General features: G+C 45.7%; 1 protein-coding gene across 2 annotated transcripts in view; it reads right to left on the reverse strand.

Annotated features, from left to right (window-relative positions):
• Csmd1 (CUB and Sushi multiple domains 1) overlaps positions 1-17,231 on the reverse strand; it is a 1,629,066-nt gene that overhangs the window by 529,851 nt on the left and 1,081,984 nt on the right. For both annotated transcript variants that reach the window (XM_040292009.2, XM_040292008.2), the window contains exon 7: positions 4,155-4,232. In XM_040292009.2, the coding sequence (XP_040147943.1) occupies positions 4,155-4,232 (78 nt within the window). The remainder of the gene's footprint in view (positions 1-4,154; positions 4,233-17,231) is intronic.

Below are 17,231 nucleotides of genomic sequence, written 5' to 3' on the forward strand. Positions count from 1 at the left end.
TGACTCAACCTTCAACAAATGCTGCTCTCTGAAGAAGGCACTCCTCAGGAACAAACACCTACCTGCCTCCAGCACGGACTTCTAGGGCTCTGAGGCCCAACAGACCGTCCTTTCCTCCAGCGAAGGGCCACTGACCTGCTAGCTCCTGGACTTTCCTTAACACATGATGGTGGCCACGTGAATGAGACCTCACCCGCACAACCTGAGCATCCTCATCACCCCACGCCATAGGAGGACAGCACCCCATCTCCAAAAATTCACTTACTCAACACCTGCTGTGCACCCTGTCGGCCAGCAGAGGGCAGAACAGGGTGGACCTACACGGCCGTGGAGAGGACTGCCTGTATGCCATGCCCACAAGACACAGGCCAGGTAGGGTCCCTGAGCATCAGAACATGGAGCACAGCGGGAGGCGGAAGCCCTGGGCAGGTCGCAGTGAGATTCAGGGAAGATGCCCAGAGAGGCCCACAGGGCACAGGAGGCCAAGGAGGTGCGCTCTGAGAGGCCCTCTGAGGGAATCAGGGGTGTGGCTCCCAGGGGAGCAGAGAGCGTCCCAGGCCTGCACAACAGCCCCACAGCCTGTGGGCAGAGGAGGGCAACAGGAGAGGCTGTGGGAGGTGGGGAGGCTCTTGCCATGTCAGGCAGCCTCAGGTCTGCAGCAGCGGGATGAGGAGGCTCCCTGGCAGTTTACCCAGACCCCTCTGGCTTCCGGGTGCAGACAGTCTGCAGAGGGGTGGTGGTGATCCGGGTAGAGGCAGTGGCTGGCTTTGGACACACCTGGGAGAGGGCAGGCCTGTGGTATGCTAGAGAGAGCCCTGGGCACTGAACCATGGGGAGCAGCAGCCTTTCTTCAAGACCCCTCAGAGTGCCAGAGATCCCTGCTAAAAAATCCCTGGGCAGGCAGGCGAACAGGAGAGGGCAGAGGCCAGCTGTGAAGCCCAGGATGGTAAACCCACTCTGCCCATCCACTCTGGAAGTGGACCCCATGCACACAGCTTTCCAAAGGGTAAGCACCACCGGGGTCTTCTGCAGCGTGCCCACTGTAAGCAGTTGAGAGTGCACGGCTCTTTCCCGTCTTCTTAGCTTCTACAGATCCCTGTCCGTGAAGCGGGGAGGAGGCTGCCCTGGCCGGAAGTCGGGAGCTAAGCGTGAGCATGCAGGCAGCCATGGGGCCAGGAACACTGCCAGGCAGAGGGGAAGCCCTAGTTTTTGAAGCACATTAGAATTTCCGTAAAAAGAGAGTACTGCCCACTGGTATTTTACCTGTTCTTCAGTGACTCCAAAATATAAGAAAACTAAGACAAGAAACACAGTGATCGGTGGAAACATGCAGCACGACCCAGGGGCACTTTAGAAGTGGGCGAGCCTGTGAGGCCACCTTAGGAGGGTAACCAGACACTGCACAGCGCGATCGCGTCCTTAAGTGCATGAGCTAGTGGAGACTTCACTTTGAAGCAGGTTCTAAAAACAGCTACAGGTTTTAAAATTTGTCCTTCCGCATAATTATGTCTGAGCCAGGGAAAAGCCAGAGGCCAATGGAACCACCGAGTGCCGTTATGAAAGACAGAGTATGATGGATGGCCCTTCATTAACAGGAGGTCTGTGTGGAAACTCGGAGCGAATATTATTATGCCTCAGGTATTGTTTTCAAGGTAGAAAACATTGACAGCCCTCAGAAACAAAGGGCAGATACATAAACTGCTAGTCATTGAGCATAAGAGAATGCTGGGGCACTTATTCCATAAGGTCCTGTTGTTATTGTCCCCAGGAGCATATGGGACAACGCATCTTATTGCTAAACTTCCCCAGCTTTAAATGCAGCTTTACATTAATGAGCAGAATAACCATCCTGTCCTGCTGACGTGAAGAGCGGTGGGTGACCAAGCTGCATCCCGACTCAGGCTGCCGGCTCACCTGAGCCGAGGACGGCAGGTCCATCCTGACCCTGGGAAGGCATCTGTCTTCAGCTGTACAGGGGAGAGACCGCGGGCTCAGGAGCGTCAGCCGGTGTTCTTGTCCATCCTCCCACCGAGTGTGTTATGTCCTAAGTTAGGAGGCACAGCATCGGCCCTGCATTCTCGTGGTGAGGGCTGTGGGCACGGCACTGTGCCCAGGAGAAGGCTGAAGAACCACACCATCACCAGGAGAACCCCCAGCAGCCCGTCCCATCCACAGCTCTGCTTCCCGAGCTGGTCATCTGTGGTCCAGCCACGCCAGGGTCCGTCAGGTGAGCCCTGGGTGGCTCATCCTGAGGCACAGAGTCACACTCCACAGCGGGAGGGCCATGGCTGGCCTCGCTCTGAGGAGGCCCCTAAGAGGGACAGGGCCACACGCACAGACCAAAGATGTCATGCCAAGGGAATGAACAATGCTAGGAGAGGAGAGCAGAGGGAGATGGGACGGAAGCCCACAGTGGCCCGAGACCTGTGCGAGGCGTTCTTAGCAATGTCTGGCCCTGTCCTCACCAAACCCGCAGCTGGAGGAACCAACCTGCAACTTGTGCAAGAGGTGTGTGTGCTCAGACCTCAGCTCCAGAGGGTGAAGGCCAGAGAGTGAGGCTCACTGAAGGACATGACCAAGGACATGGCCCACGCTGAAGGCAGAGACACTGCACCGCCTGTGGGTAAGTGACCAGATCATGAGATCCGCCAGGGTCTGTGCCACTACCAGTAAGAGCCTTCGGAAGATGCCAAGGAATTCACAGGAGCTGAGGGCAGAAGGGCCCCTCAGGTCTGACTCAGGCTCACCCCTGCAGGGACACATCCTGACAGGGCCCCTCCCACAGTCAGCTGGGGGACACGGGACAGTGAGGCCAAGTGTCCGCATTCCTTCTCTGCCTTTCCACCTGGGTTGACCTACGGACAGTCTTCTCTCTACACCGGGTGGAAAGGCTCCTCAAGGGTAGGATTTGCAGGGAGCCCAGCACTTCACAGATCAGAACAGTTACAAGTACGTTGGTCCATCTGCATGACCACCCTCGAAAAACGGATACCGTTTCAATGTTATTAGGGGTGAACTTGGACGTGAATCAGATGGGAACTTCCACAGCTACTGCCCCCTTGGTTCTCTGGTTCAGAACTTCCATCTTTTCCTCTAAGAAACAGAAGTAACATGTTCCCATTGATTCCACTGCTGGTCTTAGATGGCTTGCCATTTACTTACTGATTAATGCTAATGTCTGACAAAAATACTTCAGTGCTGTTTGGAGACGGAACGGAGCACTTTCTAATACCACATGTGTAATTTATGTATTTGCCAATGCACGTCCAGATAAGGACAGAAGAGTTATTCCCATAAATAAACTCCCTAAATGTCATGCCAACAGATCACTCTGATAGCCAGTTGACCTGATATAGGACCTGGTATTGATTTAATAGAAGGGCTTCATTTGATATGTGACTTACATTGAACTGAGATCATTTCTGCAGGGCTTTCAATCATAAAAGGGAGTTTCATAGTTATTATAAATACTCTGTCTCCCACTCCACAGAGCATCCTGGAGAAGACAGAAAGGGCTGCAGAGGGTGGGTCTGCAGCCACCATGATAGATGGCGGCACCCCGAGAAAGGAGCAAATGCACAGCAGCAACAGAGGTGGTCCCCAGGACGGCTGGGCAAGGGGGACGGTGGAGGAGGCTCCACTACGTGCCTGCTGGCGTGGGCATGTGCTCCTGGATGGGCAGGAGGCCATCTTCAGCTCTGGTTTGCTCTTTGGAAGGAAAAAGCATTGCCCCCCAATTCTTCAACTCTCCAGGCAGTGGATGGTCAAGAGCATCTCAGTGGGAAAAGGATATACCCAACTCCCATTAGCCAAAGAGCAGTCCAGGGCGTGGGGTTGCTGGAAGAGGATGGGCAGCAGCACCTCTCCAGGGCGAAGCTCCGGAGACTCTGGGAGACCAGCCTCAGAGGGTGGCCATGTGCGTGGGGTGTAGGGAGGACACTTCTGAAGTGCCTTTAGGAAGGGGAACCATTGGTCATTCTTCCCCAACAAGACCAAGTACTGTTCCATCTCCCAGAACAATGCTGAAGGTGGAAGAGTTGGAGGAGATGGAGTGGGGAAAGCATTTGCAAGTTACTTATTACCGGCTCCATTCTCGCCTCCATGCCCCCCTTAACTGATGTCCCCATCCTCATAGAGAAAGAAAGGGAACTTACACACAGAGTTTTTATGGCTGCTGTCCTTGCTGGGTAGCATCTTGACTCCTCTTGACTTCAATTCAATTGCTTTTTTCACTGGAAAAGAGAAAATAAAACCATTAGCAGGTGAGACTTGGGGATCACACACATGCTTTGTCCTCAGGACATTAACAGCCACAGCCTTCCTACTCACCCCTAAAAATGGGACACAGAGCAAGAAAGGAAAGGGGAGAGCCTGGGAATTCAATGCCAGGCCAAAGATGCAGCCAGATCGCATCTCACAGGAGCTGCGGCAGAGTTAAAGCAAGAAGGGCACAGCTCACCTTATGCCACCACACCTCTGTTCCACAGGGATGGCAGATTCCACACATCATTACCATTCACTGCGAGTCTGGGCAGATTGCTCTCAATTTAGGTGCAGTGATTGCAGAGTTTTCTATATTTGCTATGTCGCAAAAAATTTTAGATAAAAATAGAAGTTGCTCACTCCTTTATTCACATGTTCATTCAGTGACTTAAAGTTTAGCAAGTGCGTGTGTGGGGATGGGCAGCTGTGCGGGATGCGCCCTTGAGCGCTGCAGATGAAGCGGGCCGCTCCTTCCAGACCCTTCCAGTGTGCGGGCAGGAGCACATGCAGCCTGGTCCCTGGAGTCGTTCTCAAGTTTAAACAAGCATCTTGATGTCCCAGGTTTGTACCAAACACATCTAGACACGTGCAGAAGAGTGGAGTGGGGAGACCTGTTTTTAAAAGGGGAAGGGGAAAGGAGGGGAGGAGAGCCCTGGGGAGAGGGATGCCCTCCTCCCCTTCCCTCTGCGCTGCCTCCTGGGCTCCTGCCAGCTCCTCTCCCTTCCCTCTGACCATGTCCATCTCTGAGTCCAGGTTTTTGTTGATTGGTTTTTCAGAAGGAGGCCAGTGCGCTGGGAGGGCCGAGTGTGTCTGTGGACCTGGGCACCCTCTGGATTGCACTGGGGCCTCAGTGCAGTCAGTTACTTGAGTCAACAAAAACGAGCAGAGCTGGAGCCCAAGCGGTTCCCACTGCTGCCCCCGACTCTGGAGGCCACTCCCTCCTCCCCACTGCCCCAGGGTCCCCAGCGCGAACCGCGCACGCTCACATCCAAGCCAGCAGAGCCCAGGGCCTTATCCTCCTCCTGCGGGGGCTGCCCAGCGGAGGAAGAGCCTGGGGTCCTAAGTCAGGACATCAACACACCTAACAGGAAATGCCGTTTTTAGCAATGATCTGATGAAATTCACGGACCACAGTTACAGAAGACTGAGGGGGTGCACAGACTTCTGATGCTCACTACAGTTACAGATGTTCTATTGACACTTTATTCTTTTCTTTCTGACTCAATAGAGTAAAAGCTGATTATCTGCCATTTCTTTCCTCTCTCCTGAAAAGTGAGATTTTTAAAGTCAAAGATAAAAAAGCAATTGACCGTAATAATGTTGATGGCTTTTTTTCTGTTTTCAAAGTCCCGCTGGAGAAAAACTCCAGAAAGGAGGAAATTCACAGAAAGGAGCTTGAGAAGAAGACGGCAGTTGAACAGAGGAGGGAGTGGCCCAGACAGAGCGGCCACCAGTGAGGAGCAGGGTGACAGGTGCCTGCAGCTGTGGCGGCAGAGCACGGCACCCTCAGCCCAGACTAGCGCCAGCAGGGCCAGGGCCAGGTCTGAGCCGGCCCTCCACTCCTCTGCCTGCTGCCTCTGGGACGGGTGTTGGGACATTGGGTCACAGCCAGAGGAGAGGGCTAGCTGTTCTTCAGTCTTCTCCTCCTCACCCGAGCCTCCTTGTTTGGGTGATCCCGTGAGTTCAGAAGAGTATGGGGCTTGCACTTATTTCTTTTTTGGCGTAAGCAAAAGAGCCTGGTCCCAAATGTACAATATCATCCCTTTTAATCCCGTCAAAAAACCTGACAAATCACCTAAATGCCATGTGTCTCAAAGGCCACATCTTTAAAGACGAGTCTAAGTCCATTGTCTGTGTATTTTATGGGACTAACAGAGGGAAGCAAGATCATGAGGGGAATTTACAAACTTGTCAGTATTTTTTATTCTTAAGAGAAAAACAATGTGAAAATGATCCACCCTGATAACTGCAACTGTCCATGTTCCTTCACTTAATAGAGCACCTGCATTGTTTTCCTGGGAACATTCACAACAATGTCCATCAGAGGGTACTTTAAAACAGCAGAGTTTAGAATTGCTTGTATTCAATTGCTTCATTTGTAGATTGAATTATATAATCCCCCAAATTGTTCAACTCTCCTTGTATTTTATCATCTTTTATTTTGAAGAAGAGTCACAAAATTCAGAACATGTTGTATTTTAAACACACACTTAATTTTTAAAGAGATTATCAAGGTATATGTTCAGTGTTATTATAGAGAGGTGCTGTTTATTTTATTCCATTTTGATGTGTTTCTAATATTTAAATTGGACTTGATTACTCTGGTGTAATTCACCCGTATGCTGGTTTTCATTTTATTTTCCATTTCTTCTTCATGAGATATTTAATTGAGCATGTTTTGTAGTGTGGGATTTCTGGATATAAAGTCTTTTAGCTTCTGCTTATCATGGAAGTTTTTCTATTTCATCTTCAGTTCCGAAGCTTAATTTTGCTGGGCATGTTATTCTTGGCTAGCATCTATTTTCATTCAGAGCTTGGTATTTATTATTCCCAGCCCTCCTGGTTATAGGGTCTGTTGTGAGAAATCAGTTGCAATCTGGATGGGTCTGCCCCTAAATGTGACCAGTTGCTTTTCTCTTGCATCTTTGAAATTCTCTCCTTATTCTGTATGTTGGGCATTTTCATGATCATATGTCTTAGAGGGGATCTATTGTGATTTTGTATATTTAGAGTCCTGTATGCCTCTTGTATTTGAATTCCCACCTCATTCTTAAGGTTTGGACAATTTTCCGACATTATTGCATTGAAAAGGTTGTGCATCCATTGAGCTTGATTTCAACGTCCTCATCTATTCCAATGATTCTTAAATGTGGCCTCTTGATGTTATCCCAGATTTCTTGAATATTCTGTTCATGGTATCTTACCATCTTCTTCTAATGTTTGATTTGTACATTCAATATTATATGCTTTCTCTTTAAGGCCTGTAAATCTGTCTTCAAAATTGTCTAATCTATTAATGATGCTTTCCATTGAATTTTTAACTTGGTTTATTAGTCTTTCATTTCCAGGATTTCTGTTTGGTTCTTCTTTAGAATTTTGATCTCTTTACTGACCTTTCATTTTATATATTTGATCTCTAATTTCAATCCTTACATTTTCTTTTCATTCATATAACATTTTAATTATGAATTTCTAAACTTTTTCTCTGACATTTCCTCCACTGTGTATTTGATGGAGTCAGATGTTGAAGCACTATGAGCTATCTGTGGATTGCTCCCTTGCCTTTTCATGTTGTTTGTATGTTTACCCATCTTCTAGGAGAGTCATCATTTCTTCTTTTAAGCAAGGGACTACTTTGTAAACTGTTTATCTTAAGAAATCTGGTTGGGCAGATATACAGGTATTGATACTTTAACTCAGTGTGTGACCTCTGCTGATCCCAATATCAGCACCACTTTGAGAGATGCCACTGAGCCCCATTTATTATAATCATTTCAGAGCCAAGCCTCATACTATTTCACCTAAAAAATGCAAATGCAAAGTTTCTTGATATTATTCTCCCTATTTCTTTAAATCCAGGTATAAAGGTGTAGTGAAGTTCTGGAATAGGTTAAAAAATATTTATTAAATTTAGTAAAATTGCTATTATGTTAAATGAAGGCTAAAAGAGAGGAAGGAGAAAAATTGGGTAAAAAAGACAAGAAAGAGAAAGAAAGAAAAGAAAAATCCACACCATAATAGAAAGAAAAAAATAGATGAATGATAGGTATTTGAGGTAGCAGAAGACAATGTAAGAAGATGGGGATAAGAGGAGCAAGAAGAGAACAGCTAGGCAAACAAAGATAGAGGGCTTGACTCCAAGTAATGCTTTATTAGAAAAAATACATTCAAAATGGATGAAGGTACAGTGTTGGCTATTCGGTAACAACTATCAATCAAGTTAAGGAAATATACTTATAGAAAATAGGCAAAGTTGACATTGGAGTTATCTATAGTAAACCATACCTTGGTGAAAAATTTCTTGTTGAATCTTGGTTTGTATGTAATTGGTATTTTTACTCTTCAATCAAAAGACTTTGGTTGGCAAACTGGATTAAAAGACAAGACCTAACAATAGCTGTTTGCAGGAAAACCACCTCACAGGCAAAGACATTCACATCAGAAGGCAAAAGGACAGGAAAAGACATAACACACTTGTAAGGAAGCAAGGGTGGATATTCTTATAGCAGAGAGAGTGGACTTCAAGCTAAAAGTAAGCAGAAGACAAAGAAGTTCTACATATTGCTTAAGGGAATCATACGACAATAAGTTAAAATGATTGTAATGTTTATGTCCCCTAAATGATAAATCTACACACAGAAGACAAACCCTTCTCAATATTAAGAATCAAATAGAACACAATACAATAACTCTGGGTGACTTTACCCACCATTCTTTCTACTAGATAAATCATCTGGACATAAACGAAGTAAAAATTCTTCAGAATTAAAAAAAAAACATAATTAGTAGTATTGACCTAACAAACATCTATAGAAGATTTTATCCATCAATGACTGAATTCACTTTCTTTACAGCACCACATGGAACATTTTCTAAAGTAGATTCTATTTTGTTCACAAAGCATATCATAACAAATACCAAAAAATGAAATAATACCTTGAGTTCTATCAGATTATAATGGAATGAAACTAGAAATCAGTAAGATAAAAAAGAAACCACTCTAAAATCTGAAAATTAAAAAATAAACATTTGAATGATAAATGGATAGTAGAAGAAATCAGAGGAAAAATTAAAAATTCTGAGAAGTAAATGAGACAAGTGATACCACATATTAAAATATCTACAACAGTATGCAGGTAATTCTAAGAGGAAAATTTATAGCACTTGGTTCATACATCAGAAGAATAGAAAGAAAACAAATAAATAATCTAATAGTTTATCTCAAGGCCCCAGAAAAAGAAGAACAAACCAATACCCAAGTCAATAGAAGACAGAAATTAATTAAAATTAGAGCCAAAATTAATAAAATTTAGATTAAAAAATACAAAAGATGAAAGAAACAGAATTTTGAAAGGATAAATAAGATTGATAAACCTTTAGCCAAATTAACCAAAAGAATTAGAGAAAACATTCAAATTAACAAAATTCAAGGCGAAAAAGGAAATATCAGATGGATATTACTAAAATCTAGAGGATCATCAGAAACTATTTTGAAAATTTATAGTCCAATAAGCTAGAAAATTTTGAAAATACTGGCAGGTTTCTAGAGACATATGACCTATCCAAATTAAACCACGAGGATATGGAAACCTAAATAGATCAATAAGAAGTAATGAAATTGAAGCAGGTATCAAAAGCTTTCCAGCAAAGAAAAGCCCAAGACCAGGTGGATTCTCCACTGAGTTGTACCTGCCTTTTAAAGAAGAATTAATGTCAACATTCTTCAAATTATTCCATGAGACAGAAAAGTAGGGATCACTGCCAAGTTCACTCTATGAAGCCAATGTCCCACTGATGCTTGTTTTAGTGAGCTACTTCAAGGTTGTGACCAAAAGTCCCCACAAGACAATTTTAGGAGAAAACTCTATTTGGGGATTTATGGGTCCAAGAGTCTCAATCCATAGACAGCCAGCTCCATTCCTTGGGACGTGAGGTGGAGCAGAATATCAGGGTGGAAGAGTGTGGTGGAGGGAAGTGGCTCAAGACTTCACACCAAGGAGCAGAGCTCCATTCATCAAGGACAAAATCTAAACCTCAAAGGCACACTGCCAGGAACCCGCCTGCTCCAGCCACAGCCTACCAGCCTACAGTTGCCACTCAGCTCATCCCTGACAAAGGATTAATTCAGTGATTGGGTTCAGGCTCTTGAAACCCGATCATTTCAACACTAAACCTTCTTGCACTGTCTCACACCTGAGCTTTTGGAGGACACCTCACATCTAAGCCGTATTAATACAAAACCAGACAAAGACACGTTAAAAAAGACTTCAGAACAGTATCCTTGATGAATGTAGATGAAAAAATTTTAAAGAAAATGTTGGCAAATTTTACACAAAAAACCATTAAAATGATAGTGCACCTTGATCAGGTGGGTTTCATTCCAGGGATAAAAGTTTGGTTTAACATATGCAAATAAATAAATATAATCCACCACTAAATAGAGTTAAGGTCAGGAATCTCGTAATTATCTCAATAGATGCAGAAAAACATCTGAGAAAGTTTAACACCCATTAATCCTTGAAACAATAGAAAACCTAGGGATGGAAGGAACTTGCCTCACCCTTGTAAAAGCTATGCATGTCAAATCCAAGGCCAACATCACAATGAATGGAGAAAACTTGAAAGTATTTTCTATAAAAACAAGATAAGCATGCCCACTCTCACTAGTCCTACTCAACATAGTCCTTGAAACTCTAGTCAGAGCAATCAGGGAAGAGAAGAAAATTAAAGGGCTATAAATAGGAAAATAGGATCTCAAATTATCTCTGTTTGATGATGACAAGATCCTATATTAAGAAGACTCAAAAAAACTCTACCAGACGGCTTCTAGAACTGATAAATGAATTCAGCAGAGTAGCAGGATATAAGATCAACACTCATAAATCAATTGTGTTACCACATTTCATTAATGAATCTGCTGAAAAAAGAAGTTTAAAAAACTATCCCATTCACAATAACCTAAAAAAAAAAAATAAACTTGGGAATTGTTTTAGTCAGCGTTTTCACCACTATGACCAGAAGACCTGACTAGAGCAATTAGGTTTTTTGTTTTTGTTTTTCCCAGAGGTTTTAGAGGGTCTCAGTCCACAGGCAGCCAGCTCCTTTCCTGGAGCACAGGATATCATGCAGGAAAAGTGTAGTGGAGGAAATAGCTGGGACATCACATCAGGAAGGGGAGCGGGGAGGGAGGGAGGGAGGACAAACACACGCATGTGTGCACTTTTCTTTCCACTGACCAAAAGGCCTGCCTCCGGGACCCACCCCTCCAGCCATTCCCTACCTGCCTATAATTCCCACCAAGTTAATTCCTGTCGGGGAATTCATGCTCTGGTTAGGTTAAGGTGCTCAAAACCCAGTCATTTCACCTCTAAACTGCCTTGCCTTGTCTCATCACATGAGCTTTTGTGAGACACCTGATCCATAGGAATCAATCTCCCCAAAGAGATGAAAGATAGCTACAATAAAACTACAGAACATTAAAGAAAGTAATTGAAGAAGACTTTAGAAGATGGAAAGATCTCTCATGTTCTTGGACAGGAAGAGTTAATATTGTCAAAATGGTCTTACTACCAAAGGTGCTATGCATATTCAGTACAATCCCCATCAAAATACCAATGGCATTCTTCACAGAACTAGAAAGAGTAGTGCTGAGATTCACTTGGAAAAATAAAGAGGCCAGAAGAGCTGAAGCAATTCTATGTGAGAAGAGGCAAGCAGGAGACATGGCAATCCTGAACCTCTGTTATACTACAGAGCTACAGTGATAAAAACAGCATGGTACTGGAACCAAAATAGATTTGAGTACCCATGGAATAAAGACACAGAGACAAAACCATGTAAACACAGGTGCCTGATGCTAGACCAAGGTGCCAAAAATATATGTTGGATAAAAGTTAGTCTTTTTAACAAATGGTGTTGGGAGAACTGGAAATCCACATGTTGAAGACTGAAACCTCTCTCTCTCACCCTGCACAAAAGTCAACCCAAAGTGGACCAAAGACCTAGGAATTATACCCAAAACTCTGAAACTGCTAGAATAAAATGTAAGCCCCAATAACAGCCTGTTGGCACAGGAACTAACTTCTTTAAAAAGACTCTTAATGTGCAAGAAATAAAATTTAAAAAATCAAGAAGTAGGAGACATCAAATTAAAAAGATTTTGCACAGTAAAGGAAAGAATTAAGAGTGAGAAGAGAGGGGACAAAATGGGAGAAAATCTTCATCACCTGCTCCTCATGTAGGGCATTAATATCCAGGATACACAAAGAACTCAAAAAACACGTAACACCAGAAACGAAAATAACCCAATCAATAAATGGGCAATGGAACAAACAAGCAATTCTTAAGAACTACAAATATTCAACAAACATACAAAAAAATGTTCAACATTATCTAGCAATTAGGGAAATGCAAATCAAAACTATGTTGAGATTTCTTCTCACTCTAGTCAGATTGACAATTTTCAAGAATACAAATAATAAGAAGTGTTGGCAAGGTCGTGGGGGAAAGGTTCCCTCCATTGCTGTTGGTGGGACTGAAATCAGTTCAACCACCCTGGAAAGCAGTAGGGCTCCTGGTGGAGCCGGCTGTGCCTGCTGGGGCGCAGTCAGCCACTCTGTCCTGAGCACACGGAGGGAGGAACTCCACCCTGGCTGGTTTCCTCCTAGCCCAGGCCTCCGGTTCTCAAGGCCAAGTCCAGCATCCGGTGCTCCCTATCCACTGCAGACTGTGAGCTCCCATGTGACTCCCTGGGTCACACAGACGGTATCCCCACCATGTAAGAGAACATTACTGCTGTTGGTGTTACTAGTAAGTTACGAGTTTGAATATCATTATGCATTTGGTACTATCTATCTAATATATATAATGCATTTAATTCCACCAAAATAACATAAGATTTACGCTATTGTTAACAATGATTTACAGGAAAAGAAACTGAGTTCCAAAGAGGCAGTTGATTCTACTTAGGTCACACTGCCTGAAGCAGCAGATCTATTACAGGAGTCGGTGCCGACTGACCCCACCTCCCCCTTGCTTTATGAGGCAGCGCTGCCTTCTTCATAAATCACCACAGTTTTCCACCATGTTTTATGTTCTAGGTTGTTATGACCAGTTTATCAACACATTGTATATAATACTTAAGTCATCATACGATAGTAAACATATCTTCCCATGCTAGATTTTTCAAATTCAGAACTTGAATAATCAAGTCTATAATGTTTTTCTAAGACATCTTTTCATGCTTCCTCGTTTTGAATGTTTTTATCAGTGCACTATAGCTGTACATACTAGTGGGGTTCATTCTGGCAATGTCATACATGCAGGAAACATGACTTGTTCCATGCCAGTCCCCAGTACCTCCACTTCCCCCTCTTCTTCATACGTTTTTATTTGCTTTTATATTTGGTGTCCATTGTCTTAGAGCTTTACAGATACACCTCGAGATGGAACTCACTGAGGCATTTTTGTATGTGCACATACCAAGACCTCTCTCAATGAACGCTATGTCAGCCGCTGGGACTTCTGTAACAGTCTATCCCCATCCTTCCTTCCGTAGGAAGACGCATGCTGAGTCACGAGGCACTGACTTTGCTCTCCTTTCTATCAGATGCTTTTGATGACAATTACAGCGTTCACAGATATGGTAGAAAATTTGGGGAAACCTTAGAATCATCAAGAAATAAAAAAACAACTGAATAAACCCATCACCTGGAGACAACTGGGGTGATGAATTCATGTTTTTATTTCCAAGCCAATACGCATGGTGTCTGATCTAATAGGGGAACTGAGGTAGAGACACACAGGAGTTTCACATAATAAAAATGAACTGTAAACATAAGATGATTCTGCTGGGCTCCTTTGAGCCCTTTTCCTTAAAGTACTCTTCACGGCTGGGTCTCATTGCGTTTACCCTTACACCTGAGCTTTGTCCTCCCTTCCTGCAATTGTAACACCCAACAGCAGTTGACCACAGCATCAAAACTGTTCACCCTCGGAACATCCCACTGGGATGAGGCTCTCAGCCAAGGGCATCACCCGAGGTGAGGCTGACATCTGAAGACCTACTGTGTGCAGCAACACGGACCTACACCCTCCAGCAGTAAAAGAGACGTCTGCCCAGTGGCCATCTTGTTTTTGCTTGCATTTAAAATAATGAGTGTGCTTACTGTCCTGGGGGAAAATTTCACCAACATTGTCTCAGGCTACAGCATTATTTTATGGAGGGTCTCGTCATTGTTACTACAGAAAGCCCTTTTGAGGTCTGGCAGGCACCTCTGTCTTCTCTTTGCGGGTTATTTTGATGCCAGCTGCCTGGTGAGTTGGCACAAGGCAGACAGTCCAACATTTTTATTAGAGGTCAGCGTATCCTTGAACCCCAGCCTTCCGTAAACACTGATACCAGGTTACAGGAACGACCCGGTGATCAGATTTCACTCTTAGCCTAAGTCAGCGAGTGGTTTTCTTCGGCCAGAAAGTCATCTTGCAGTTCTCTGTTATAAGGAATCCTCGAGCTGAAAAGTCACAGGTTCTTGACTTAGAATCACAAGGGTTCAGTGCTACATTCACTGTACTTGAAGATGTTAGCAGCTTCATTGCTGAGAGTCTTTGGCAATTGGCCATCAGAATCTTTTAGACTGACCTCACTGCTAGATTAAAAGAGAAATCTTGCACACACAGCATTATTTTTATATATATTATTCCTGAAGTGATAAAAAGAGAAGCTATATTACTTAACTATATTATCTGTATTTGTGCACACACAACCCCACAGGAATAACCTTGTGAAGGCAGTAGGTCTCTGTGGACACTGGATTGCTCAGGAGCTTACAGGGCAATCACAATCAAACACTTTAAGGAAAGCAATTAGCTACTCATCACCCATGTACTTATCCAGGGAGAGGCTACACTCAGGCCATGAGTTTCCCTGTGATTTAAGTTTTCGGACATGAGAACGTTTAACCTGGAACAAGGTGAGGTTAGCAGCTTTGTTCACTTGGCTTGTGGTGATTTATTGGTTTGCTCCACAGAAGTTTCTTTCAAGTCCTTTTTCCAAAACAGTGGGAGGAGGGAAGGAGCCAGGAGAAGAGAAGGGACAGAGGGAGAAGCAGCCAAGGGCCGCGGTGGCCGCCTGAGCGCCTCTGAGACGCTGATCTGGATGGAGGCTGTGAAGGGCCACTAGACTGGCTGAGGCTTGCCTCTGCCTTTAACACACTCTCGTCAGCATCCCATTGTGTGAGAAGATTTTCTATCATAATTTCTCAAATGTCCCCCTGGGTAGCCAGAAGCCACTGCAGCTGACAAGCAGTTTTACCAAGCCTGGGCTTCTGCAGACGCTGGGGTACTCCCGAGACCAGTGTCCTGAAAGTCCAGGTCTGAGCTCCGGGTCAGCTTCTGAAATTTTCTAAAATCCTAAGCTACAGCCTTGTGGGGTTGTTACGGGCTGTGTTTTCCTGCATCTGTTAAAGAACACGTCTAGCCAGTTGTGGTGGTGCATGACTACCATTCACCTCAGATAATCCAGACACTGAGGCAGGAGGATCCAAAGTTCCAGGGCATCTTGAGGAATTTAGCAAGACCCTGTCTCAAATTAAAAAGTAAAAAGGGCTGGGGTGTAGCTCAGTGGTGGAGAGCTTGCCCAGCATGCCTAAGGGCTGAATTCAATGCCCAGTACTGTGCACAAAGAGAGAGGGAGGGAGGGAAGGAAAGAGAGAGAGAGGGAGAGAGAAGAAAGGGGTTGATTTAAGACATTAAGATTCTACTTGCTCACTTTTGTTCTAAGCAGCCAGTGCAGAGTAGAGGAAGCAGGTGCGCGTAGTCAGAGCAGAGCTCTAGGCCCCTCTGCCTTCAGTCACACTCTGCGCACCGCACCAGGGCTCAGGTCAGTGGTGGACCCCACACACGATGGCTCTGACGGAGCTGGAGAATCACGGTTCCCTGGAGGCCAGAGCTGTCATGGTTGACAAGGTGCCACATGCTCACATTCCAAACAAGCCTACTAAGCTGCCAGTGGAAGAAGGATCTGGAACATGCCCTGTGCACAGTCCAGAGGGGGTGATACTAGATGACCAGGCTGCTGGCTCATGTGTTGCTGTACTGCGGACCTCTCATTGCTATTTTGGAATGTACAATTCTACTTATAAAAAAGCAAGTCTACCTGGAAAGGGCAGCCTCCTCTGGGCCTGGTGTTGGCTGCCTCTCCATGCTATGGAGAGGCTGGTGGAGTGGGGGGCGGGCACTGCCAGGGCCTGGGCAGCCACGCTCTTGAGGGTCATGCAGCAGGAGATCATTGAGGATACACAGCTGCATTCCTAGGGGCTTTGGGGCATGAGAGCCAGTGACCCCTGCTGAGTGCTGAAGTGGTACAGCGTTCCTTGCCAGAGACAGGGACGCATTAAGATGCCCACGCACAGCCAGGTCCCTGAGCCCGGGGCGCCGGTCCAGGGCACTGCTGGCGGAACACAAGGGGGCGTGCTAAGCACATGCTGTGCCCTCCCTGCGGCCCTACTGTCTGCTGCTCTGGCACGTGCACTGCAGCTCTGCGCTGTCTGACCCTCACGCCCTCTAGCAGAGGAGCCTCTGCCTTACTCTGCGTGGGCTTTGGAGTTAGCTGCGGGAGCTCATCAGTGTCCTGGATCTCGTTAGAATGTCACCCGGCAGGTGCACACTGTCCCTAGACCCCAGGCTCCTTGGCTGTTTAATGAAGATAATTATCACCTGCCTCACAGCGTTACTGTGAAGACTAAATGAGATCACAAATACAAACACCCGGGTGCTGTCTGGCCCACATCCTCTGCCAAGTGCCCGAGAAATGCCTTGCAGGGGCTTCCCAGCTCACCGCTGTGCCCAGGCTGGGGGTATCACCTCCACTGGCTGCTCCTCTCTGCCCACCACATTCCGAAGCTGGAGAGGAAACCACAGGCGCTGAGTAGGGGTCCCAAGGCCGTCAGCACCTTGTCTTGTCCCTTTCATTTCCAATAGACAAATTGCCACGTGCTTGCCTCAGAAAAAGTCAATAAAGTTCACAGAAGAAAAATGGAAGGGTGGAAGGAGGGCAGGGGCTCTGGGGACTTCTCTGGATACTGCTGGTGTCCCTTCTGCTTTGGCTCCTGGCTGGGCCGGGAGGAGCCACAGTCCGCCCTCCAGGCTCTCTGCACAGGGTGGCAGTGGGCCCAGCCATCTGCGCAGTGGAGGCCGCAGGGCAAACTCGCACAGCAGCTCCTCTGGGGCGCCCAGGGCCCTTCCCTGCC

The sequence above is a fragment of the Ictidomys tridecemlineatus genome, chromosome 14 (genome assembly GCF_052094955.1).
Source record: "Ictidomys tridecemlineatus isolate mIctTri1 chromosome 14, mIctTri1.hap1, whole genome shotgun sequence".
In the NCBI taxonomy this organism is placed as follows: Eukaryota; Metazoa; Chordata; class Mammalia; order Rodentia; family Sciuridae; genus Ictidomys; species Ictidomys tridecemlineatus.